At 62.9% G+C, this 24,397-nt stretch overlaps 3 protein-coding genes and 1 long non-coding RNA gene across 12 annotated transcripts; 1 reads left to right on the top strand and 3 right to left on the bottom strand.

The window, feature by feature from the left end:
- Positions 1-5,888: 5,888 nt before the first annotated feature.
- Positions 5,889-8,065, bottom strand: S100A10 (S100 calcium binding protein A10). The gene is made up of 3 exons (XM_056322137.1): positions 7,886-8,065; positions 6,549-6,688; positions 5,889-6,245 (listed from the first exon to the last, which is right to left on the bottom strand). The coding sequence occupies exons 2-3, from the start codon at positions 6,678-6,680 to the stop codon at positions 6,084-6,086; spliced, it is 294 nt and encodes a 97-aa protein (XP_056178112.1). The 5' UTR covers positions 6,681-6,688; positions 7,886-8,065; the 3' UTR covers positions 5,889-6,083.
- An 859-nt stretch (positions 8,066-8,924) lies between these two features.
- On the top strand, positions 8,925-21,973 carry DEDD (death effector domain containing). Of its 7 annotated transcripts, none has more exons than XM_056322111.1 (6): positions 8,925-9,139; positions 9,617-10,345; positions 15,780-16,158; positions 19,497-19,604; positions 20,151-20,297; positions 20,381-21,973. In XM_056322111.1, the coding sequence occupies exons 3-6, from the start codon at positions 15,834-15,836 to the stop codon at positions 20,755-20,757; spliced, it is 957 nt and encodes a 318-aa protein (XP_056178086.1). In that variant the 5' UTR covers positions 8,925-9,139; positions 9,617-10,345; positions 15,780-15,833; the 3' UTR covers positions 20,758-21,973. The 7 variants fall into 7 exon arrangements, with proteins under 7 accessions (XP_056178086.1, XP_056178089.1, XP_056178087.1 ...); XM_056322114.1 differs by lacking the exon at positions 8,925-9,139 and adding an exon at positions 15,113-15,324 and having other exon boundaries at positions 9,190-10,345; XM_056322112.1 differs by lacking the exon at positions 8,925-9,139 and adding an exon at positions 10,424-10,601 and having other exon boundaries at positions 9,190-10,345.
- Positions 18,392-20,465, bottom strand: LOC130141293 (uncharacterized). Its single transcript, XR_008819039.1, has 2 exons — positions 20,360-20,465; positions 18,392-18,600 (listed from the first exon to the last, which is right to left on the bottom strand). It is a non-coding gene; the product is annotated as an uncharacterized LOC130141293 (long non-coding RNA).
- Positions 21,876-24,397, bottom strand: NIT1 (nitrilase 1). 3 transcript variants are annotated; one of them, XM_056322107.1, is made up of 7 exons: positions 24,271-24,364; positions 23,695-23,778; positions 23,338-23,592; positions 23,136-23,239; positions 22,928-23,061; positions 22,659-22,784; positions 21,876-22,462 (listed from the first exon to the last, which is right to left on the bottom strand). In XM_056322107.1, coding segments are annotated over exons 1-7 (984 nt in total). In that variant the 5' UTR covers positions 24,273-24,364; the 3' UTR covers positions 21,876-22,183. The 3 variants fall into 3 exon arrangements, with proteins under 3 accessions (XP_056178082.1, XP_056178083.1, XP_056178081.1); XM_056322108.1 differs by lacking the exon at positions 23,695-23,778 and having other exon boundaries at positions 24,271-24,397; XM_056322106.1 differs by having other exon boundaries at positions 23,338-23,778; positions 24,271-24,360.

Genomic DNA, 24,397 nt, shown 5'->3' with positions numbered 1-24,397 from the left:
TGTCACCCCCCCCCCCCTGTGCACGCACATGCACATCCGTGCGCTGTTCCATGTGCTTGTGCACACTCAGATGCACCTGAGCCAGCTCCTGCCTGCTCGGAAGCGCTTGCACACTCACACCCATGGATGGGCACGCTTGTGCACATGCGCATGTGGTCATTCAAGCACAGGGATGCCTGGGGGGCTGATTGCACGCTTGGGCATGCTTGGGCACGTGTGGGTACACGCACACACCCGCAGCCGCACATTTGGGCACACCTGCCTGTGCTTGTGCACATTTGCAAAGTGTTGTGCAAAGCTGTGAACGCTCGCGCTTGCCCATGCTGGCTGCTGCACGCTTGCCCATGCTTGCGCACATTCACGCCTTCTTGCACACGGTCACAATCGCTAGTGCACACCCTTGTGAGCTTGCACACGCTAGTGCACACCTGCGCCTGCTCACGCACGCTCAAGGGTCTCGCACGAGCTGGTGCATGTCTGCCGGAGCTCCTGCGTGGCCTCGCACCCTCGCCTGTCTGCCCACAGCTGCTGCATCAGGTGTGCACACGCGTGCACACGCGTGCCCACGCCCGCACACCTCTTCCTCTAGGGGCCAAATTCGCTTTGTCGGCTTTTTCCACCCGCCCCAGTTGTGGGGCCCGGCGGCCGCCCGCGCATCCGGCGGCCGGGCACCGGGGACCCCCGCAGTGGCGGCCGGGGGGGGGGGGGGGCTGGGAATTCGGCGCTTTGAGTCACCCCCGGCCCCGGCACCCACATTAGTCAACGGTGCCGGCGCCGGCGGCTGCCAGGAAGCACCGGTTTCGGTGCTGGTGCTGCTCCTGCCGGGAACCGGTGGCAAGAGGTCGCCGAGGTCTTGCCTGGCCCCACGCCTCCCCGCCGGCACCCGCCGCTCCCACGGCACCTGCCAGCACCACCGGCACCCGCCAGCACCACCAGCGCTATGGGTACCCACCAGTACCTGTCATCTCCACCAACATCCACCAGCACCCACCAGCACCCATCATCCCCACTAGCACCCACCAGCACCCATCATCCCCATCAGCACTCACCAGCACCAAGAGCACCCACCAGCACCCACCTGCCCCACAAGCCCCAGGGACACCCACTGATACCCATCATCCCCACCAGCACCCATCATGCCCACCAGCATCCCTCAGCACCCACCAGCATCCCTCAGCACGCACCAGCTCCACCGGTACCCACCAGCACCCATCATTCCCATCAGCACCCATCATCTCCACCAGCATCCCTCAGCACCCACCAGCATCCCTCAGCACACACCAGCTCCACCAGTACCCACCAGCACCCATCATCTCCACCAGCATCCCTCAGCAAGCACCAGCTGCACCAGCGCCCACCAGTAGCCACCAGCCCCACAGGGACCTGGAGGCACCCACCAGCCCCCCCAGCACCCCACAGGGACCCACCAGCCCCAGGGCACCCATGGGCCCCCACCAGCCCCATGGGCACCAGCCCCGGGGACACCCACTGGCACCCTCAGCCCCCCCCGAACCCACAGGGATCTCCTGGCACCCATCGGCACCCACCATCCCCAGGGTGGGGGCACAGCCCGGCACTCCCAACCCTCCTGGCACAGTGTCATGGCAAAACACGCCACGCCACGGGCTGACACGTCACGGCACAGGCCAACATGCCATGACGCAGAGGGGAAGGAGGGGACCCCAGCCACAGCACCCAAGGGTGCTGGCACCCCTGTCTCCGTTTCCCCAGTGCCAAAGTGGGGGGGTTGCGGGGAAGGGGGGGGGGGGGGGCGGCACTGGAGTGGGGCCACCTGTGTGTCCCTGTCTGTGTCCCCGTCTGTGTCCCCATCGGTGTCACCTGCGCCAGCCCTTCGCAGCTGCCAGCCCCCACCACATCTGAGCGCCAGCACCCAGCCCGCAGGTGCGCGGGGGCACCCATGGGTGCTGGGGGGCACCCGCACCCCCTGCCACGGGCGCTTGCAGCCACAGGTGCAGGCACGGGGGTGGGAAACAGGGCTGTCCAGCACTGCGGCACTGCCGAGACACACAGCAACATGCAATAACACGTATGCATGCCCTGCAACATGCAGGCACATCACACTGCAAGCACAGCCACCTGGAGCCGTGTACAACACCTGCACATGCTGCACCACCCTGCGACATGGGCGCACACACCATAACATGTGTGCATGTGCTGCTACAGACCATAACACACGTATACATGCAGCAACATGCTGTAACATGTGTGCATACATAGCAACCCACCGTGACATGCATGCACAGACCCTGTAGATTGTGCAGATGCAGTTACAGAGCCGTCATTACACGTGTACCCCAAAACATGCCTGCACACACCACAACACACGTGGCTGTGCTGGAACATGTGCCAACACACCTGTGTGAGCTGTACAACATGTGTGATGCTGCACCATGCTGACACACGCAGCCCCTGTGCCCCAGCAGCTCCCAGTGCTCTCTCTCTCACACACACACACACACACGTGTGGGCAATCTCGTGTGCAGTCACACACGTGTCCACATACCTCTGTGTGCTCTCACGGGTGTGCACGGGTACAGTTGCACACGCGCCTGCCTGCACCCTGCCTTGGCACCCACACACATGCACACACACGGACCAACATGCTCACACACACATGCACATGCACCCAGCCGTGCCCACACATGTGCACACACACACGCACACCCGTGTGCTCCCACACCTTTACACATCCACCTGCTTGCATGTGCACCCGTGCCCACACACAGCCCTGTCCCCCCACATCCCCGCACACACACACACGCATCCCCTGCTTGCACACACGCATGGATCCTCCTGAGCACCCCTGCCCTTGCACACCCACTCCTGCCTGCTCCCCCTGCTTGCACGCCTGCTCCACACACCACCTCACCCTTGCACATGCACACACACTCCTACAGGCTCCTACACGCCTGCACGCACACGCGTCTGCTCTCACGAGCTTCCACTGACTGCACACGCACACTCGTGTGCTCCCATGGCCTTGCACACACGGGTGCACACCCCAGCGCACTCCCACGACCTTGCACACACGTGTGCACACCCCAGCGCACTTCCATGGCCTTGCACACACGCATGCACACCCCAGCATGTTCCCAGCTGCACGCATACCCACTCCCACGTGTGCACACATCTGCTCTCACATGCTCCTACACTCTTGCACGCTCCCACACGTGTGTGCATAGCACACGGGCACTCCCGCCAGCTCCCACCCTTGCACACACATGTGCCCCCTCCCACCCTCTGCCACGCGCAGCCCCCACTGCCCTGGCCATCCCAGGCAGCCCCCCGCCAGCTCCCCCCCTTGCACACATACGTGCCCCCCACGAGCCCCCGTGCCGGGCCCTACCTCGCATGGCGGCGGCGGCGGCGCGGGTGGCGCGGGCGAGCGTTATAAGGGCGCCTGGGCCCCCCCGGCATCCTGCCCCCCCCCCCGGCATCCTGCCCCCCCGGCCCCACGCACTGGAAATTTCCAACTTTCCACAGCGCAGCTGGGGGGGAAACTGAGGCACGGAGGGGTAGCGCAAGGAGTGGGGTGGCCGGGGGTGCCCCCCCCGACCCCCTGACCCTGGTGAGGTGCAATGGGGGTCTGGGCGGGCACTGTCACCCTCATCCCCAACCCCCAAGGGGGCTCCAGTACCCCCAGGCCCTGCAGGACCCTGACATTCCCAGCTGTGGGGTGCAGCCATGGGACCCCCGACGTACCCGGGTGTGGGGTGCTGCTGTGGGACCCCCCCGGCACCCTGATGTGCCCACCTTTGGGCACAGCTGTGGGACCCCCCAGCACCCTGGTGTGCCCACCTTTGGGGCACAGCAGTGTCACACCGACACATCCACCTCTGAGGTGCAGCCGTGGGACCCCGTGGGACCCCAGTGTGCCCACCTTTGGGCACAACCGCAGGACCCCGAGGTGCCCGGGTGTGGGGCACAGCTGTGGTCCCCCCGCCCCAGGTGCCATTGGGGGTTTGGGCGCTGCCAGGCCAGGGGCAAACCTGACCCCCCCGCTGTGGCCACTCGGGTGCAGGGGTCCCCAGGTCCCCCTGCCCGGCCCTGCGCCCCCAGCGTCCCTTGTGACCCCCCCCCCGTGTCCAGTGTGTCCCATGTCCCCCCACAGTGTCCCTTGCCCCCGGCCCCCAGCTGCCCCCAAGGAGGCGCCTGGCCCCACCCCGGCCCCGCTGTTGTAATGGTGTGACACCCGGTCACTGCGGTCACAGGTGACATCACACCCACTCTCGGGGGGGGGGGGTGTGTCAGTGATGATGTCACACCTGGTCGCTGCTGCTGGGCAGTGATGTCACACGCTGTCACCGGCCCTGGCGGTGATGTCGCACCCTGTCAGTGCCGCCAGGCTGGAAGCCAGCAGTGACATCACCCCAGCAGTGACGTCACCCCAACAGTGACGTCACCCCCAACAGTGGCGGCACTTACAACAGTGACGTCATCACAGGAGTGACGTCATCACAGCAGTGATGTCACTCCCAGCCGAGGGTGGGACAGTGACATCACTCCTGACGCCCCCACCCTGGGACCCCAGCAGGGTCAAGGACAGGGGGGCCAGAGGTCAGTCCGCTCCCGACGCCCGGCCCAGGAGCGCCCCCCGACCCCCACAACCCCCGCCCCCCGCTGCCGCGAGGCCCGGGCGCCGCCAGGGGGCAGTGCGGCCACCGCGGCCACTCTCACGTCACCGCCGGGGCGGGGCCTCCGCGGACCCCCATGGACCCCCTACAGCCCCTATGGACCCCCTACAGCCCCCATGGACCCCCTACAGCCCCTATGGACCCCCTACAGCCCCCATGGACCCCCTACAGCCCCTATGACCCCCTACAGCCCCCATGGACCCCCTACAGCCCCCATGGACCCCCTACAGCCCCTATGGACCCCCTAGAGCCATGCGGACCCCGCCCCGTGCGGCCCTATACAGCCCCACCGGCCACCCCCGCGGGTCGATGCTACCCCCTATAGCCCCTACACACCCATAGGCAGCTTCACACACCCCTACACAGCCCCTATGGCCCCCCTATAGATACGGATACCCCCCTACAGACCCCCCCACAGCTCTATAAAGCCCCATAAAGCCCCGTACAGCATCTATACGCCCCTATGCAGCCCTGCGCAGCCCCTACAGATGCCCTGTATGCCCCTATGCCACCCCATACAGCCCCTATAGGCCCCCATATGTCTCCTGTGGTCCCCCATACGGCCCCTACACACCCCTATGCAGCCCCGTACAGCCCTGATGTCCCCGTGCAGCTCTGCGGCCCTATAGCCACCTCACGCGTACGTATATAGCCCTGCGAGGACACCTACACGTGCCTATACAGCCCTCTGCAGGCCTTACGCCACCCTGCCCGCCCCGTATGGCTGCTTGCGGCCCTCGCAGGTCACCTATACATCAACGTACACCCCTGCAGGGGTCCTATGGGCCTCCACACCCTATAGACCTCTGTACAGCCCTATACCCCAGCGTACCCTACAGACCTCTGTACAGACTCCTATACCCCCCCGGGGGCTGCTGCAGGCCCCTCTACAGCCCTGGGCGGCCCCTATAGGAGCCCAGTGCCCTCCCTATACAGCCCCCCCAGCAGCTCTGGATGCCCCCAGCCCCCCTATGGCCCCACCCACCCCTACACCCCCCTCCACCCAGTTGGGGGACCCACCTCACCCACCAGCGGCAGCGTTAGGCAGCTTGAGGGGGCTGGGATCACCCCATGGGCAGGGCTCGGGTGGGCAGGGGGCTGGGGACCCCAGGGGGCTGGGGACCCTGGGGTGACCCCAAGGTGACCATGGTGGGGCTGGGAACCCCAGGGTGACAGGAACCTTGGAGTAACCGCAGGGGGCTGGGGACCCCCAGGAACGAGACAGCTCCAGCGTTAATACAAAACACCTTTATTGGGGTGGGGGGCAGCAGGGAGTGGCAGGGCAGCGCCCATGGGTGTCAGAGCAGCACCCAGGGCAGGGGTAGCACCCACGGGTGGGAGCAGCACCCATAGGGAGGCAGCAGCACCCACGGGTGGGGGAGCAGCACCCGCGGGGGGGGGGGGGGGCAGCACCCACGGGTGCTGCTCTCACTTCCTGCCCTTCTGCTTCATGTGCAGGACAAAGTAGTCGTTGCAGGCGATGGTGAGCCCGGCCACCAGCGAGAAGAAGCCCTGGAAGCCCACCTTGCCATCCCGGCACTGGTCCAGGTCCTTCATGATCTTGTCCAGGGCCATCGGGTCCTGCTGGTTCTGCGGCACAGCCCCCGCCTCAGCACCCCGCGCCGGGGGGGCTAGGGGTGACCCCGGGGTGCTGGGGAGCCCGATCCCGGGGTGCTATAGTGCGTGCTCCCAATCCTGGGGTGCTATAGCGCGCGATGCTGGCGCGCTATGGGGTGTGATCCCAGGGTGCTGGGGGGCCCAGTCCCGTGGTTCTATAGGGTGTGACCCTGGGGTGTATAGGGCCCGATCCTGGGGTGCTGGGGGGCCCAATTCCCGGTGCTATAGCGCCCAATCCCGGGGCGCCGGGGGGCCCGAGACCCGACCCCACCTCACCTCCAGGAAGCCGGGGAACTCCTTCTCCATCAGCGCCCGCAGGTCCTCCTTGCCCAGGTGGTTCTTGTCACCCGCGTACTTGTGGAAGGTGAACATGAGGGTCTCCATGGCGTGCTCCATCTGGGACGGCATGGTGGGGGCTGCGGGGGCACACACAGCTCAGGCCCGCCGTGCCCGCGGGCTGAGGCTGGCACCGCTCATCCCATGTGTGAGCGGTTTTCCAGCCACCAGGAATGACTCAGCTCCAGCTGCAGCCGCGGGTGGGGCTGGGGGACACACACACACACACACACATGTCCCGCAGGCGTGTCCCGTGTGTGTCGCCCCCCCCCCCCGGCTATGGGGTGCCCTAGGGAACCCCAGTGAGTCACAGGGGGGGGCATTGCGCAAAGCCCCCGGTCCCCGCCCGCGGCGGAGCACGCCCTGCCTCAGTTTCCCCGTGTGTGTGTGGGGTCACAGGGGGGGCAGCCCCATAGCAGGCTCCCCCCCACCAGGGGTTACCCCCCCCCCCCCCCCAATTGCTGGAGGGAGGGGTGCTGGGGCCTGGCAATGATGGAGGGTGATGGCAGCATGGGGACACGCCTGCCCCCCCTCCCCTCGATGTTTCCCCCAAGGGCTCTGGTTGGGGGGTTTTGGGGGGGGGGGGGTTGGGGGGAGTTGGGGGGGGGGGGCGGTGCCACACCCTGGCGCAGCCACTCGCCGCCGAAACAGGAACTGGCTCAGCCTGTGGCTTCGCCTCCCAAAAACTGGGGGACCCCGAGGGGGGTGGCAGAGCTGCCCCCCCCCTCCTATTCAGCACCGGGATCACCAGCAGCCCTGCCCCAGCACCCCAGCCTGCACTTTGCCCCTCCCCCTCCCGGCAGGATGCGGCCCCCCAAGGCACAGGGGCATCTCTGGGGGAGACACATATCCCCCCCAACGTTCCAGGGGTGCTAAGGAGGGGGGAGCAGGACATAGGGAGGGGACAGGGGCCCCCATGACAGGGACATGGCCCCGGGGCCCCCTCCCTGGCGGTGCAGGGCTGCGCTCCCCCCCGGGGGGGCAGGAGGGGTGTACCCCTAACGGGAGGGGCAGGAGCGGGGTCCTCCACGCAGGGGGGATGCCTGGGGGAGCCCCCCTCTAAATGAGGAGTGCAGGATGAGCCCCCCACAAAAACGGGTGCGGGACACCCTGCAGGGTGGTGTCTCGGGGGGGAGCGGGGCAGCCTGGGGGTCCCCGGGGGGGTCAGGACGGGGGATCCCCGGGGGGGGGCTGGCAGCCCGGGGGATGCCCCGGGGGGTGGGGGGGGCAGCCCGGGGGATCCCCGGGGGGGGGGGGGGGCAGCCCGGGGTACTCACGGCGCGGTGCGCAGCGGGCAGCGGCGGGGCGGGCAGTGGCGGGGCGCGGCGCCGCCCGGGATAGGCACGGCGGGGGCGGGCCGGGGGGGCTCGGGGGGGGCCGGGGCGGCCCCGCTGACTCACCCGCTCCCGCCCGGCCGCGTTAACCCCTTCCCTCCGCCGGCTGTCCCGCCCTGCCCCCCCGGACCCCCCGCCCGGACCACCCGGGATCCCGCCCTGCCCCCCCCCCCCCCCCCCCCCCGTGACACCCCGGACCCCCGTCCTGTCCCACCGGGACCCCCATTCTCACCTACGGGATCCTCCCCGGGACCCCCCCGGATCCCCGCACCTCCCCCCTCCCCCGCACTCCACCCTGCCGCCAGCTCGGCGCGTGCCGGCTAATTACAGACTAATTGGGTGCCGCGACCGGGCCCCCCCCGCCCCAGTCCCCTACTCCAAAGCGGTGCAGAGAAGGAGGGCGGCGGGGACCCCCACCACCCATGGGGTCCTCCACCGGGTGCCTCTTCCTGGGGAGGGACCCCCCCGGACCCCCCTCCCCCGTCCCCAGGGGACGCCCTCAGCCCCTCCAACCGACCCCCGCCAAGCACCTCCCCTTCCTCATGGCCCCTCCAAGAATCCCCAGGGCCCCCAGAATCAAGACACCCCCCCCCCCCTCAGCCCCAGGAAGACCCAAGGCCCCCCCGCAGCACCGCGCCCTCTTCCTGTCACTTTGCCCACAGCCAAGATGGCGGCGCCCCTCATGGCCCGCAATCGGCGCGAAGCCGCGGGGGACGGACCCCGCCTGCCCTCTCACAAGATGGCGGCCGCGGCCCCACGTCTCCTAAGGGCGTGGCGGCCTTGCCAGCTTGCCCTCAGCCAACATGGCGGCCGCTCGCCCACGCTCCCGAGGGGCGCTGAAGCCGGCGGCCGGTGACCCGGATGGGCCCGCCCCGCTGCCCTCACACAAGAAGGCGCCGCGGTGCCCGGCTTTCCCAATAGGAGTGAAGGTGGAGAGGTGCGCGTGTCCCGGATGTGGGCGGGGCCGCGGCCCCGGATGTTGCGTCACGCTGGAGCCGCGGCGGCTGCCTGCGAGCGGGGAGCGGAGCGGACGGAGCCAACATGGCGGTGCCGAGCCTGGGGCGGCCGTGAGGGGCAGGCCGCGGCGCCCTCAGCCCGGGCAGCCCCGCAGTGCCAGCGGGGCCGCACAGCGCAGCGGCGGCCGAGCCGGCGGGCATGGCGGGGGCGGCGTAAGGGAGGCCTCGGTGGTCCCTGTGGGTGAGGGGCCGGGCCCAGGCTATCCTCCCCCCCCCCCCCCCCCCCCCCCCCGCCACCTCAGCGCGGCCCGGTACCGGGCAGGGGCAGCACAGGAGCAGGCCTCGGGCGCTCGGGGGATGGGGGCCTAGGGGGGCCCGCAGTGCCGTGCGCGGGGCCGAGCCGCTCCTCGTGGAGCCCCCTGCTCGGGCGGCGGCCCCTCGCCGCCCTCCCCGCCCCTGCCGGCCCCGGGGCCGTGCAGGGCAGGACGGGGCCGGCCCCCAGCGGCGGCTGCCGGACTTTGGACCGGGAGGCTGCGAAGAGCCGGGCGCCCCCCCGGCTGCGGGGGGCCGGGGCCGCTGCGGCATGGGCCGGTAGCGTGGGGAGCAGAGCCGAGCGGGGCCTTCGCTGCCTTCGGGCAGCCCTGTCGGCTGATCCCGCGCTGTATTTTTCGGGAGCTTGAAGTTTAACAGCTGGGAGAGCCCAATTTTTATTTTTCAGTGTTCAACAGGGACGCAGGGCACCGCGGAGGCCGCGACGAGCCTGGCTTCTTGAGCAGGCTCCCCCGGGAGATACCCTAGTCCTAGGGAGCTGGTGGGGAGGAGACGAGCGCTGTCATTGTGAGTGAAGGCGAAGGTATGGGCTGAATTCTCAGAGAGTAACCCAGTTCAGATGACCTTCTCTTGGCTTTTTTTATTAAGGTTTATCACTTAACCCGGTCCCGTTTCTGGAGGAGGTGCTACACTAAAAAGGCCAATCGAGGTTTAATGTGTTCTGAGCACCCTGCCTGCTGCCTGGGTTTGTGAGGGCGGCGTTCAGTCCAGCTGGGAAGAAGGGAACAGGGGAGTTAGTTCTTCAGGAATGGTATTTTTAAAAAGAGAATGACCTAGGGAGTGCAGGGTGAGTTCTGGACTTTACTTTTCCTCCTCCCTGTGTCAATAAATTATTGAGTAGGGGGGGAAAAAAAAAAAAAGGGTTTTTTTGGGGAAAAAAATTAGGTGGCTTCTGGCAAGTCGACCAGCTTTAACACTGACCACCGATACCCGACGCTGGAAGTTTGGCTTCCGTGCTACAAGAGCCATACGTGACACTCTGTAGGAGCTTCCGCGGTTTTATTGGGTAGTTTATTTAAAAAGTCAAGGAGAAAAGGGGATAGAAGATTTAAAAACACTCTCTTGGCTGCTGTTCAAATCCTGGATATAAGCAAGACCAGAAGAGCTCCTCGCTAAGGTGGGTGTTCCTGTACGTGTATTTATTTTTTTTTTTTCTAATGCACTAATGATTCACCCATGCCTCCTCTCCCGTAAGGAGCTGCTTGTGGGAGCCTCGTGTTGTTGAGACGGATCAGGAAAGGCTCAGTCCTCTGCACGCGGAGTCCGGCCTTGCTGATTTGTATCTCGGGTCGGATGGGCGCCTGCCTGTGTTAATAACTGTGTGGTTGGGCTAATTGTCCTGACTCAGAAAAGTTTGGGAAGCTTGGCTGCAGGTAAATCCTGATCAGGTGTCTTTTTGGTGTTGGTGATGGAAAGGGCGAGATTGGTAAAGCCGGGTGCGATCCAGGGCTCCGGCAGGCACTGCCTGGCTGACGTCGGTGCCGGCACATCCCCTGCCTGCGCTCCTGTTTCCATGGCTTGAGCGTTGCGTGCGGTTACGTGCCAGCGTAGGGGAGGCTCGGGGAGAGCAGCTTTGGGATTTTAGGTAGGATTTTGCTCTTTCCCCGCCCCACTGGCACGCGGTGGCTCAGGTGCCAGTCCCAGGGGGCAATGTTTGGCTCGGCACCCCAGTAGTAACCCGAGGGAGTTGTTCTTGTGGGGTCCATTTGCTGGTCAGCACAGGCGTTAGTGGCATTGGAAATTAGATGGGGAGATGAGTTGAAGTGAAAAGCAGTTTCTGCACTTAAAAATAAAAATCCCCCTCCCCTGGCTAAACCCATGCACCAAAAAAAAAACCAACCCCAAAAAGCCAAACCCTGGTCCTACCCCAGCACAGCTGCTAGCAGAACTGTGCGTCTGGCTCGTTCTCGTGGGCTTATGAATACTTTGTCCGGTGACGCAGCGTGGCTGAGCACTTCCTCCTCCTCTTCCTCCGGCCTTCCCTGCTGTGGGGTGGCTGGGGATGGCTGGGCATGCTCATCTTCTGCCGGTGAAACCAAACGTATTTTGCTGGACTGGGACTGGTGGGTTTGCTGTAATTGGTGGTGGACTTAGGATTTTTGTGTGCCTTATAGGTGTTATTGTACCAGCTCTGTCCCCTTGCCAGTGCTGACACAAAGTGCTGCAGGGGGGAGGTAAAAAAAAAAAAATTCTGAAGAGGACAATTAGGGATTAATCTTCTTCTCTGCTCCCTTTGATCAGTTCATCCTCTGCACAGCAGGAACCGTTTCTCCACTTTTCTCATTAATCTGTCTTGTCCTGTAACGATTTTGTCTGCTGAGTTTACCTGTCCCGTGGGCGTGATGCTTTGGGATGACGAGTAGGCTGGGACAGGCACTGGGGCAGCCGCACCATGGGCAATCTCCCATCCATCTGCCTTCCCAGGGATTGGGAAGATTTGCTGACCATGTGGCTGGGTATTTGGTCCCACGAAAAAGCAGCAGCCAAGTGGCCTTGGCACACGGCTCCCGAGCTCGTGGCCCATCCAGTGCTGTCCCAGGCTCCCAGGAGAGGAGCCAGCTGCAGGTGGAGGTTTGGGGCCAGGGCTGCCGTCCCGACGGTGGGATCCGTGCCCTCCACTCGCTGTGCATGCACGGCTAGCTGCGGGGTGGCTGAGCTCTTTCCCGAGGAAGGAGAGGAGAAGAAATGCATGCTCGGCGTGATGCTCAACTGCAGAAGCTGTTGGGAGGAGAGCTGGGGCAGCCGGAATGACTCCAGACTAATTGCTCTTTGCAAAGGCAGTTTCAGGTTGATGGCGTCTGAAGAGGAGAGGAAGAAATCTGGCTAACTGCTGCCAGGGCAGTGAAAGCAAAGCGTTGGGCTGTTTGTTTCTGTTTGCGTTTCCCTCTCTTTGGAAATCCAGCGTGTTGGGAAAGTTGGTGTTTGGGGTCTGATTCTGCCTTGGGCCTCGGGTGTCTGCCAAGGCTCCTTGGTGCTGTTCAGCCGGCTCTGCCACAGCCAGGCCTCACCGAGTCGAGCAGGATCAGGTCTGGTCTGCAGTGAAAACGCGACTAGGTGTCTCCCTCGCAGCGCACCAGACAGGGCTGGGATAGGGCTGTTCCAGAAAACTCGTCTCAAAGCCAATTTTTGACTTGAAGCTGGTATTTGTGACTCCCGCGCCCGCCCGGGCAGGACTGCGCTGTGAGGCGGTGGGTTTCTGTGGTACTCAGCCGAACTCCAGTGGCAAAAATCCCCACCACCCGCGTGGGTGAAGTCAAATGTCCGAGTAAGGCTTGGATTGATTAGCTGCGGTAGGCACCAAAAGCTGGTTTTTCCTGTTCACCTTCAATTATTTTCATGATCTTGGAGCGCTGAGGGAAGTCTCCTCCTGAGGAAAATCCACTCCTAGCGGGTGCGATCTGCTGCTGCCGAGGGTGGGCAGGGGTCTCTGCGGACGCATGTGTGGGGTCTTGTCACTTCTGCCACAGTGCCGTCGGCTAGCCGGAATACCGGCAGCTCCTCGCCCTCTGCCCGGAGATCGTTCCTGCTCCCTGCGCTCACAAGGGGGCTGTTACTTGAGTAAAATCAAAGGATTTCAGGTTTTTTTAATGTATGTGTGCAGCAAAGCGCTCCAGCCTTCCGATCCTGTGGGTTTAAGGCGGGAAGAGAGCCAAAGGCGAGGGGAAGCAGGGATCTCTTCCAAGTAGCGGCTGCTGGAATCCCCTGCTTGAAAATAAATTTAACAGCTTTTTGTGGCTTTGGGTGGTACAGCTATAAGGAACTGCCCCCCGGGACTCAGCACTTCCCCACACACATGAAGCCCGTCTCTGCTCGGTCTCTTCTTGTTGTGTTTAGGCAGCACAATGTCAAATTGCTTTTTTTTTTTTTTTTTTTTTTTTTTTGCTTTTTTTTCCCCCTCCTCCCTGGAATTAAAAATGCAGTGTAATTCCAGGGTGGTTGCTACTAAACAATCAAAAGATAGCATCTGCCGAATTTCTGCCTTGGGTTTCTGCAGTTGGGTGCTGGGTGAACCCGCGTGCGGAACAACGAGCCGCTGGGAATGAAGCTGTTATAAAAGCGGGTCCTGGAGTACGGCGCCGGGCGCTGGTTCCTGCCCAGGTTTGGGTGGTTCCTCCCAGTTTCTCAGTGTCAGGCAGGTGGAACAGGTGCTGCCTTTGGGGACAGAGGTCGGGTTTCTGGCCATGATGCTGTAAATATCCAGGCAATTAGCTGATAAGTGGGTGTGTGGGTTTAAGTTCATGGGTTTTTATCTTGGAGCTGCTTACAGGATGCTGGGAAGAAAGCAGAGATGTTGCTTTGCACCCCGTGTCCTCATTTCTTGTGTGTTTTACTCTGTGCAGGAATATTTGTAGCTGCCGCTGCAGAACCCCAGGTCAGAGCGTGTGCGCAGCCCCTACAAAACCCGGCCACAGGCACGAGCTGAGCGGGGCTGGCTGCTGCTCGAGCCACGGGCTGTAAAACCAGCGGCACATGGCTTCGTTTACCAGTCAACACCAGTGCCACGGCACCAAAACCGGTCTGGACGTGGCCGAGGAGTGCTGGGCACTTCACTGGCAGCAAACACTTTGGTTGCTGTTGGTGTTTTTTTTCCATTCACGACAGCGATCGTCAAGACTAAGGATGGCTTGTCTTACTGGTTTTTTTTTTTATGCTTTTATTCTGTGTTCACGCAATTGCTGCGTGCTGCCTGCTGGTTGTCTGTTGGATGCAGCCGCAGCTCCCGGTAAAGGCCTCTCCATCTGCCTTTTGCAAGGTTTACAAGACCGGAGAAATCTCTTTGCTCTCTGGGATGTGCTGGACTGCAGCCCAGCATGCTCCGACTTCCCAGTGGAGATGGTGTGGCTTGGCTGCTGGGGCAGGGGGAGCGGCTGGAGAAGAACCAGGGTGCTTCATGCTGATTTTTCTCCCCTCTGTCTGGCACGGAGATGGCTGCAGGCTGTTCGTACCAAGAAATAGCTTCAGCAGAGTCTGCATTTACACGACTTTTCTACTTGGTATAGGGAAGCTACGTAGTATGTGGTGCCGTCTCCTCTGTGGCCAGAGTAGTCGGACTGTTTTCAGAGCAGCAGTCACTCAACACGTTTTTAATTGAAGCTATTTGCATTTTAACGATAGGAATTGAAAGACCTTCCATGGGGTTCTGGTGGCCGCTGGAGCAGAGATGGGCCCCGTCGAGGTCGAGGGCTCCCTGTTCCTCCGCGTGCCTGGGGCCAGAGCGTGAGTCACTGGCCGTGCCGGGAATAGACGGGAGATTCCTGCTGGTATCCCGTGTTTACGGGCGCCGCCGCCTCTGTTTTGGGAACTGTAACTAAGGCGGGCTGCTCCGCTGGGTGAGCTCGCTGGAGGGGTCAGGGGGCCGGGGGTCAGTGCCGCACGGAGCAGAGCGCCGTGGGCTTCAGGGCTGGAGCCTGCCTGGAAAACCGCAGGGGTGGGCTCGGACTGCAACCTTGGCGCTGCAGCCCCCAGTCCCGCGGGGGGGAGGGCTCTGGAGCCGTTAACCTGGGAGGGCCGTGGTTCCAGGGCATCCCCCGCAGCGTGTGCCAGCACACCGGGGTGCCCAGGGCAGGTGCCTCTTTGCCACCCAGAGCCCGAGGTGGGCTGCGGGGGTTGAAATATACCTGGGGGGGTCCAAAGCTCCCCCAGGCAGCTCTGTGGGAGCTCCCGGCAGGCAGTGAGTGCACTTTACTCCTAACCCGAGTGACTGGCATTGCCGAACGGCTTGTCACCGGCTCCCGGCGTGTCTGGCAGCTGACTCTGTGCAGTGGCACGGTGCCATCCCCAGGCGTGGGACACCTTAATGTCACCTGCTTCACTGTGACACCACTCGATCCCCAAAGGAGGCTGGCCACGGGCTGTGATTCCTGCGGGTTCCTCCTCTTTTCAGCTGGGTGTGCGGCTCCGTGTGGCTCCCAGTGAAGAAACGAAGGTGTCGGTGCCGCTGAAGGAGAGCCGGGCGATGGCAGAGCTACAAGGAACTTCCCCAGGGGGGGCCGTAACCGGGCAAGAAACCTGCTGAGGCGAGGAGGGTGAGCCCCAAGTCAGCTGCTGAAGCCAGTCTGACAAGGCTCGCTCGTCTCCGACTTTGAAGCTGAACAGGTCGGGGCCTGCTGGGTGGCTGATTTCCTTCTCCCTTGATCTTTCAGCACGATACTGGTGGCTGCGCCGAATGGCTTCATGCAGTCAGTGCCCACCGGTGCAGTGGCAGAGGGTTTTGCTGGGGCTGCCGAGCTGCCTGCGCAGCTTTTCCAGGCGATGTGGGGACTCGTTTTGCTGGGGTGGAGGACATCGGTCCTTGCCTGCTTCACAGTCTGGAGCCCTGTGGCTTGCAGGTGTCTCTGCCAGACGGTGTTTGGGTTCATGAGTTAACGTGGCAGGGCCCTGTGCCTTTAGTCTGGTACCCAGCCCTTGATTTTTGGTGTAAGATGCTCCAGTGGAGGAGAGGACGAGTTGCTGCCAGACATGGAGATGTGGTGGAGGGATGCAGAGTGGTGTTTTTTATCAAGTATCAGCAAGGAAGGGATTAAATGCTGTTGGCCATCTCTGTCTTCTAGGGTTGCAGCGCTGAGAGGAGGCACCGGCTCGGCACGTGCCGGCAGCGGTGGAAGATGGCCACCTTCAAACGGAGCCGAGCGCAAGCCTGGCCAGAGGAACGGGGCGACCGGGAGCACGGGCTGTACAGCTTGCACCGCATGTTCGACATCGTGGGCACCCACCTGACCCACCGGGATGTGCGGGTGCTCTCCTTCCTCTTCGTGGACGTGATTGATGATTATGAGAGGGGGATGATCCGCAGCGGCCGGGACTTCTTGCTGGCGCTGGAGCGGCAGGGCCGCTGCGATGAGACCAACTTCCGACAGGTGCTGCAGTTGCTGCGGATCATCACTCGCCACGACCTGCTGCCGTACGTCACCCTCAAGAGGCGACGGGCTGGTAAGTGGCGCCGCTGGCAGCCTGGCCCACTTTGTTATTCAGCCGCCTCCTGTTTCTCCTCACTGATGCCCTGGAGTTGCAGCGGTTAAAGGGCTCTGAGGCTTGTCAAGACAAACGGCTGCCAGAATAGCAGGGAGATGCAGGCAGAGAAGGCAAAGGGGGATTTTGTAGGGTTTTAGCAAACGCCCACACATTGTTTCGCGGGGGGGGTTTAAACCTCACTTGGTTTCTGGCCAGCGCTGAGGTCTCGTCCTTTCTTTAGCAGCAGGGACTTGGGCTTCCTGCTGCCTGCTGTGCAGTTCCACGACTCCCAGCTCTTCCCAGCTCCCTGCCTGCGACTCCCAGCTCCCGCTGCTGGTCTGGAGTTTTTAGGGAAATGATCCTTTCAGCCCGAATTCCAGCCTGGGGTGGAGTGCCATGGGTGATCCCAGGGCTGTGTCAGGAGCAAGGAGCTGGGTGGGTCCAGGGAGACTCAGGGCTGCTGCGCTTGACATGCTGATGGCTTCAGGGCAGACCCACTCACCCTCTCGGGGCCAAGGCAAGTTTGGGAAGGTGACCTGTGTCCTCCCTGAACTGTTGCTCTCAGTCCTGTGGTGTGCAGGATGCAGAGAGGCTGGAGTGAGAAATGTCCAAATTCAGATGGTTTTTTCCTCACCCATTTTTTTATTGGGATGCCCCAAACCCTTCATTTTTGGCTGCCTCGTTTCCCCTGGTTCTCTCCTGGCTTAGCGTTTGGCTGAGGCCCTAGCAGTGACCTGGCCCTTCGGTAATCTGGTGTTTTGGTTGCTTCGTGGAGCTGTCAGGCTGAGCTGACCCCCTGCCCTCCACCAGCTCCGGCCTGCACCTTTTGTGTTGTGTTTTTTTTGTTTCTTTTTTTGGTTTTTTTTTTTTACCAGAACCCTCAATTTACAGTTCAAAGAACATAAGCCAGATCAACCAGAACCAGAGGAGTGGGTGAAGGAGAGAGCACTTGTTGCAGGGGCTGTGTAAGGCGGCCGCTCCAGCAGGATTCAACCTCTGAAATTTGCATCTTTGCTTTAAATTAGGATAATTGGGCTTTCTTGGCAGTTTCAGGCTGCTGAGTCTCTTTGGTTTCTGCTCACACCATGGGCAATGGTGCTGTTCCCTGCCAGCGCTTGGGAAAGCGGTGAGCGCAAGTAGAGGCAGGCATTCAGAGCTCCCCGTTTTTGGGGGCGAGAGGAGGAACGGCAGCGCTGCTGTGAACAAACCCTTTGAGCTGGGAGCATGATCCGGGGCTGCCTGTGGTTCTGTCCTGCTGGGGGGAAGCTGGAGCAGGTGGCTTGGAAATGAACAGGTGTTTGTGTTTGGTTGGTTTTTTTTTTTTATTGCTCAGTTGCTTCTTCACCAGCATCGGGCCAGGGAGGGGATGGGGACGCTCCTTTTGGTAGCAGCTGCTGCCTTGTGCCACCCCAAAATGCCAGAAATTTCCAGCCCTGGTGGAGCCTGAGCACGGGGCAGCCCTGCCCGCACCTACCCCCGCACCCGTGCAGGCTCAGACCAGATGCCGTGAGGATTTTCCCATTCTCCAGCCCCTCCTGGGAGCCTGCTTTCTGCCCTGTGCGCCACTCGTGGATGTGTCTGTGCCAGGGATGGACCCCAGGCTGTTCCCTGCTGTCGCTGCCCGCTTGGCCGCCCGCGGAGCCCCTCGCAGGGCAGTGGCACCGCGGCTCGGCCTGGGCAGGGGTGTAGGAGGCTGTTTGCCGGTGTCGCCTTCCAGCGCTCTTCCCCTGCACCAAGCCAAGAAAAACCAGAGGAAAAGGGAAAGCAGCGGGTGGGTGCATTACGCAGACCACTTATGTGGTGCCTGCACTGGGGGAGTTTTCCAGTGATGTGGATTCCATGGGGCACGTGGGTGACCCGTGGCTCCGTGTCCCCAGGTTTGTGTAGGGTTTGGGGCCTTCGCAGGAGTATTTTTGTTCTTCTTGAGCAGCTTTTTGCTTGTTGGGTGCAGAAATCCAACCTGGAGGGGCCCTTGGCTGCTGTACCTCGGCCAGCTGAAGCTAGATGAGCCCTCCCCATGTCAGGTTTTGGCGTTTTCAGAGTGTGAGGGATGGATTGATGTTAAAACGTGGTACCCGTGTGGTCGGGGAGCTGGAGGTTGATGTTCTCGTCTCCGTTGTGCGAGGAGCGATGCTCTGTACCTGTGAGATCTTGTTCTTGTGATGTCTCCAGCTGCGCTTGGGTGGAAATGGTTTAATTAAGTGTGCAAAAATAGCATTTCAGAAAGCTTTATTAAGAAAGGCACCTTACATGTGGTTTATAATGTGCAGCGCTTTGCATTCAAAGAGGAGGGATCGATCGGTTAAAGGAAGTCTCCTCCAGACTTAACGAGTTGATGCTTGTTTCTGGTTCCCATGTCCTTCCAGGCCCCACAGCAGCCAGGAGGTCTCGTCTCCTTCTGCCTCATTCTTATTCATGGCTCTGAAAAGGAGTGAAACTCTGTCCCAGCTTAGCTCTGCGCAGCCAGTGCTGGCTGGACAAAGGCGGAGAGCAAGGGGGGGGGCCGGGGAGACCCACAGCCTTGGCCAGCTTCGGTCCGGCAGGGATGGGAGGGACCCTGCCCAGGGATCTGAGCTCACCAAACAGGACAGAAACAACCCACAGAAAATGTCCCAGCCCTCAAAGGCAGCCTTGTTTCACCCTGTAATCTTTGCACAGCGGCTGCTTCTGCTCAGCAGCCTGGCTCGGTACAAACCCCTGTGTCCTGCCAGTGTGTTACTTAAAAGCTTTGATTTGCAAAAGCTGTATAAATAATGTAGGCTCAACGTTTCGGGTATACACCAGTTTATCCTAAAGTGCTTCAAGCAGCTGGGTCTGTCCCGTGGCTCTGCTCCGCAGGGATGCGGAGGAGGGGGAGCAGTGGCTGCACCCCCAGACCTTTGGTCAGGCCAACACGAGCCACAGGAGCTCATGTGGGACCACGGGACAGATTCAGGGCTGGTCTGAGTGATCACTGGGTGCTGAGTGGCAGCAGCATTGGAAGCGCTGCCTGCCTTGGCCGGGGTTTCTCCCGGGGGGATTGCATGTGTGCGATGCTGGCGGTCTGCTCTGAGTCCGGGTGTTGGGATTATCTATGGAAACGGCCTTTCCTGTGCTGCGGGTGGGAAGTCTTGGCTCCCAAACGGAGATTTTCCAACAGGACTGGCTGGAGAAACGGCTGCTGGACGTGCAGCTGAGCGGGGGGGGGGTGCAGAGCAGCTGAAATGTGCGTCAGCACTGGGGGAGATCCGCCCTGGCCTCTCCAAAGGCACCCCTGTTTGTGTCCCAGCCCCCCCGACGCCTCCTCAAGGAACCCCTGTGTCCCCTCTCTCTTCCAGTGTGTCCAGATCTGGTGGACAAGTACCTGGAGGAGACATCCATTCGCTACGTGACGCCCCGGGCTCACAGCGAGGTGGAACACGGGCTCGGCCACCCCCATAAATCAGGTCGGTGCCACTGCCAGGCTGTGGGGTTTGGTCTGGGGGGATCCAGGCTGTGGGAATTCATCGGGACCGTCCTGTTTTCTCCTTGTCTGCTCCCACAGGGAGTACAGGGACTTGCCTCTGGCTGCTGGTGACTGTTGTGTCACTGCTGAAGTGACATCTGACCCTCCTGCTGCAGGCCCTGTAGTTTGGGGGACGATCAAGCACAGAGCTTGACACCCCATAACCATGGTGCTGCGGGGAGACTGTTGGGTCTTGGGGTGTAATTTGGGGGTCCCTTCTCAGGGCTTGCACGGGTGCCAGGTGCCCCTTGGGACAAATGCCCCAGGATGGGGGGGCAACTTGGAGGTGCCGGTGCCGTGGGAAGGGGGGGAGGGCTGGACCCTGGTGTGGGGGATGGAGCAGAAGCACCCAAGTGCAGATTTGGAGCGTGAGCAGCCCCAGGAGCTTCGGCAGGGCCAGGGATGGGGAATGGCTCCTCCGAGGTGACCCCGGGCAGGGTGCCGGGGGGGATCAGTGTCCCCTAAGCCCCCTCCTCTCCCTGTGCAGTGCCTCCCCACCACCCCGTGGTCTGCTGCTCCTCCGCGGGACCCCAGATCTGTACCAAGAGGCCCGGCCGCAGCAGGACCCTCCTCAGCAGCCAGCGCAAGAGGAGGAAGTCGGCGACGCCGGACCCGAAGGAGAAGCAGACCTGTGGTAAGAGCCTCTGAGGGGGGGGGTGTGCCTGGGGGGTCCTGGCCCCTCACCGGAGCACTCACCGCCCTCCCTGCTTCCCTCAGACATCCGCCTGCGAGTCCGAGCCGAGTACTGCCAGCACGAGACGGCGCTTCAGGGCAACGTCTTCTCCAACAAGCAGGACCCCTTGGAGCGTCAGTTCGAGCGCTTCAACCAGGCCAACACCATCCTGAAGTCCCGGGACCTGGGCTCCATCATCTGTGACATAAAATTCTCAGAGCTCACCTACCTCGACGCGTTCTGGCGCGATTACATCAACGGCTCTTTGCTGGAAGCCCTCAAGGGCGTCTTCATCACGGACTCACTCAAACAAGCCGTGGGCCACGAAGCCATTAAACTGCTGGTCAATGTGGACGAGGAGGATTACGAGGTCGGGCGCCAGAAACTCCTGAGGAACTTGATGCTGCAGACGGCTCCCTGATGCCTGACGGCTGCTCGGTGGGATCCAAGCTTTCACCTTCTCCTTATGTTTTTTTCTTTTTTTTTTTTTCTAAAAGAAAAGGAAAAGATGATTGAAACCCCCGCCCGGTACTACGTAACTCTGGGTTCGGAGCCGGGCTGGAGCCGCGGGGAGCACCGGAGGCTTACGTGATTCCTCACCCCTATCCTGTCCCGTCACCTCCTCTCTTGCTTTGTTTTCCTTTTTTTCCTCTTTTATTTTATATCCATTAAAAACAGAAAAAGGCAAAAATCCCGCCTGGGGCACCTCCGTGATGGGGCTGGGTGAGCTGGGGGGCGCTTGGCAGAGGTTTGTACCAGAGTGGGCTTGGCCCCGTGGTGCCTGTGTGAGGGCGGCTTTGCCCCCCTCCTGCCCCTGTGTCACTGTCTGGGGGGGGGGGGGGGGGGGTCTCAGCGTGCCCAGGGATGCCCCTTGGGCAGTGTCCCCCCCATTTCTCCCTCAAGTAATGTCCCCCTTGCCTCAGCGGGTTTCTCAGGAGTAAAACCACCCCAGTGGCATCCCCTGGACCATGTGCCTTCGTGTGCCCCTCCCCTGCAGGGGCCGGGGGGGAGGACCAGCGCCGAGGGATGCCCCGAAATCTGTTGTTGGTTGTCGGTTCCCGCCGCAGCTGCCTGGCTCTGTCCCTCCCCTCTCCAGTTGGCAACTGGGATAAACTGGGATAAGGGGGCAGGTTGGGGCATCCTGATCTGCCTGTTGCTGGCAGCAGGCAGCCCAGCCTCTGCCTGCACATGCTGAAGGGTGGCCAGCAGCGTGTGGTCTTTGGTGGCCACCTGCCCTGCGCCCTGGCTCCCTGTCCCGGGGGAGCCCCCAAAATGGCTGTTCACCCCCCCGCAACCTGCTGCCTGTGGCTCCCCAGTGTGTGTGGGGGGTGTGGATGGTTTGGTTTTGTTGGTTTTTTTTTTTTTCTAGCTCCATCCTGGTTTTGTGGTTTTTCTCCCTGTCCCTGCTCAGCTGTTGGGGGGTGCAGACCCCTCCCAGGGTGTGGGGCAGCCCCCCAGGACTCATGGTGTGTGTGGCCCCTCCCTGGGGCACACAGCCCCCCCACCCCTCTGCTTACGGATGATTCTGGCACAACTTGGTGTAATTTCTGTGACTTCTGTATTTTTTAAACTTCAATATAACGGTCATATTCCCTGTGTAGCTTTCGGGTTTCTTGAAATAAACATCTACCACAGCACCTGGCTCCTTCTTTCCATGCTGGGGGGGCACCCTGCCCCCCCCCCCCCCCCCCCCCCAAGAGTGCAATGGGCACCCAGAATGCCAAGGGGACACCCAGCTGTGGCACTGGAGAGCCCTGAGCACATCACGCTGCTGTGTTTTGGGGAGAAACTGCCTGAAATGGAGTAAATCTGACCCTGCTACAGATTCCACTATGGCAGGGAGGGGCTCATGGTGCCGGCACCAACCCTGCGGCCGCCACGGTGCCGTAGAGGTCGGGCCGGCGGTGACCGTGCACTGGGATCTCCTGGCGGATGCGGTGCAGGTAGTCGAGGTCTATCTCAGCGTAGCAGAGCCCGGGTCCCTCGTGGCACTGGGCCACCACAGCACCCCAGGGGTCCACCACCAGCGCGTGGCCGTAGGATGTCCGGCGCTCGTGGTTTTTCCCAGTCTGGGCGGCTGCCACCACGTAGCACTGGCTCTCGATGGCCCGGGCCCGCAGCAGCACCTGCAGGGGGACGTGGGGCTTGGACGGGGGCACTACAGCGGGGCTGGCTGTGCCACCTGGCCCTTAAATACCAAAACAAGAGGGGTTTTATCTTAAATTTGCCCCTCTCAGCTGCAGGATTTGTCCCTGCCAGCTTGGGGCTGCAGGCAGCTGGCGTGAGGGCTCAGCCACAGTGTGTCCCCCGCCCCACGCTCACCTCCCAGTGCGCCGAGCCCGTGGGAACAGTGAAGGCCGAGGGGTAGGTGAGGATCTCGGCACCGGCACGCCGCAGCGCCAGCGAGATCTCAGGGAAACGCAGGTCGTAGCAGATGGAGAGGCCGAGCTGGTGGGGACGAGGAGGGGACGTCAGTGAGGATGCAGTGCCCAGCCCTGGCAGAGGTTAGGGGACAGTGGAGGGGTCACTGTGCTGGAGCCAGGGGAGCCCCCCACCCCACAGGGACCCCAGAGGTGCCGTCTGTCCCCTACCTTCCCCGCTGGCGTGCTGACTGGGGCCACAATCTCGGTGCCAGGGTTGGTGAAGCTGCTCTCCTTCATGGTGACACGTCCCTCCAGCTCCACATCACACAGGTGGGTCTTCCTGTAAGCAGCCACAAGGCGACCTGGGGACAAGGGGGTGTGAGGGGGGCACATCCACGGAGGCCTGGGACCTGCGGTCAGCTGCGGGGGCCCTCACCTGTGGGGTCCAGCAGCACGTGGCAGTTGTAGATGCGCTGCGTGGTCAGCCAGTCCTGGCCGCGCTCGTGGAAGCCACCCAGGGACAGCCACACGCCACAGTCCCTGGGGACAGGGACCCAGGGTCACCTGGCTCTGCTGGGGATCATGCAGCCAGTGCCCCAGCGTGTGGGATGAGCACAGGGGGGTGTCCCCGCGGGTACCTGGCCAGCCCGGCATAGCGTCCCATGATGTCCCCATCCAACCCCTCGGCCAGGCTGAGGGTCTCTGCCATGTTGGAGCCGATGTAGTCGAAGCCTTCAGGGAGGAAGACGAGGCAGGCGCCGCGCCTCGCCGCCTGCCGCACCAGCCCAGCACAGGCCTCGAAGTTCTGCTCCTTGTCGGGCGTGGAGGTGACCTGGCCCACGGCCACCAGCGGCTTCAGCCCTGGGGGACCCGCCATGGCGGCGGGGGGGCAGCTGCAGCACAGCACAGTCAGTCCCAGAGCTGCGGGCAGCCCCCAGGGACCGCGGGCAGCCCCCCGGGGCCAGCACGGGTCACCCCCCGCGTGCCCGGGGTACCTGCCCGGGGTGCTGGTGCTGCGCAGGCATCCCAGGGGGGCCGGGAGCAGGCGGCGCAGCAGGGGCTGGGGCAACACTCTCAACCTGGGGCAGGGGTCCCCGGGGTGGGGAAGGGGATGTCACGGCCGCTGCCTGGGCCCTGTGCCGGGGGGACACAGCCCTGGGGGGGCCCATGGCTGAGGAGACAGCACCGGCCGGCCCCCACACAGGTGCCTGGGGCGGGGGGCTGTGACCTGCCACCCCCTCCTGCGCCCCGCCCCCCAGCCCCCAGCCCCCAGCAGCACCCAGGGCAGACCCCAAGTGCCCCCCCAGCACCCCCCAGGCAGCCCCCCTGCACCCCCAGCTCTGCCCCAGTTCAGACCCCAAACTGCCCCAGCACCCCCAAACCGCCCCCGCTCCGCCCCACGCCAGACCCGCCTCCCCCCAGGCCCCCTCAGCCCCCCTCAACGGCCCAACTCGGCCCAAAACTCGCCCCCGCACACCCCAATACGTCTCCTGCGCCCCCAGCTGCCCCCCAGCCCCTGCACGCCGCTCCCGGACCCCCCCTGGACCTCCCAGACGCCCCCCGAGCCATACATGACCCGCGGAGGCACCGAGGGGATGCGGGCAAAGTCCCCTCCAGCCGCGCCCTCAGCAAAGATGGCGCCGGTATCGCCTCACCGGGAAGCACCGCTGCCCTCAGCAAAGATGGCGCCAGGCCGGG

Source organism: Falco biarmicus, chromosome 19, assembly GCF_023638135.1.
Source record: "Falco biarmicus isolate bFalBia1 chromosome 19, bFalBia1.pri, whole genome shotgun sequence".
In the NCBI taxonomy this organism is placed as follows: domain Eukaryota; kingdom Metazoa; phylum Chordata; class Aves; order Falconiformes; family Falconidae; genus Falco; species Falco biarmicus.
This window is presented reverse-complemented; position numbering and strand designations above follow the sequence as displayed.

Bases quoted from the DNA above. Each gene is read 5' to 3' on its own strand.
- S100A10 (XM_056322137.1), bottom strand. From the start codon at position 6,680: ATGCCGTCCCAGATGGAGCACGCCATGGAGACCCTCATGTTCACCTTC. The intron at 6,246-6,548 runs GTGAGGTGGGGT...GCTGTGCCGCAG, and splicing joins AGTTCCCCGGCTTCCTGGAG to AACCAGCAGGACCCGATGGC.
- DEDD (XM_056322111.1), top strand. From the start codon at position 15,834: ATGGCCACCTTCAAACGGAGCCGAGCGCAAGCCTGGCCAGAGGAACGG. The intron at 19,605-20,150 runs GTCGGTGCCACT...CTCCCTGTGCAG, and splicing joins CGGCCACCCCCATAAATCAG to TGCCTCCCCACCACCCCGTG. The intron at 20,298-20,380 runs GTAAGAGCCTCT...TGCTTCCCTCAG, and splicing joins GAAGGAGAAGCAGACCTGTG to ACATCCGCCTGCGAGTCCGA.
- NIT1 (XM_056322106.1), bottom strand. The intron at 23,062-23,135 runs GTGAGGGCCCCC...CCTTGTCCCCAG, and splicing joins CGTGCTGCTGGACCCCACAG to GTCGCCTTGTGGCTGCTTAC. The intron at 22,785-22,927 runs GTAGGGGACAGA...CGTCCCCACCAG, and splicing joins TCAGCACGCCAGCGGGGAAG to CTCGGCCTCTCCATCTGCTA.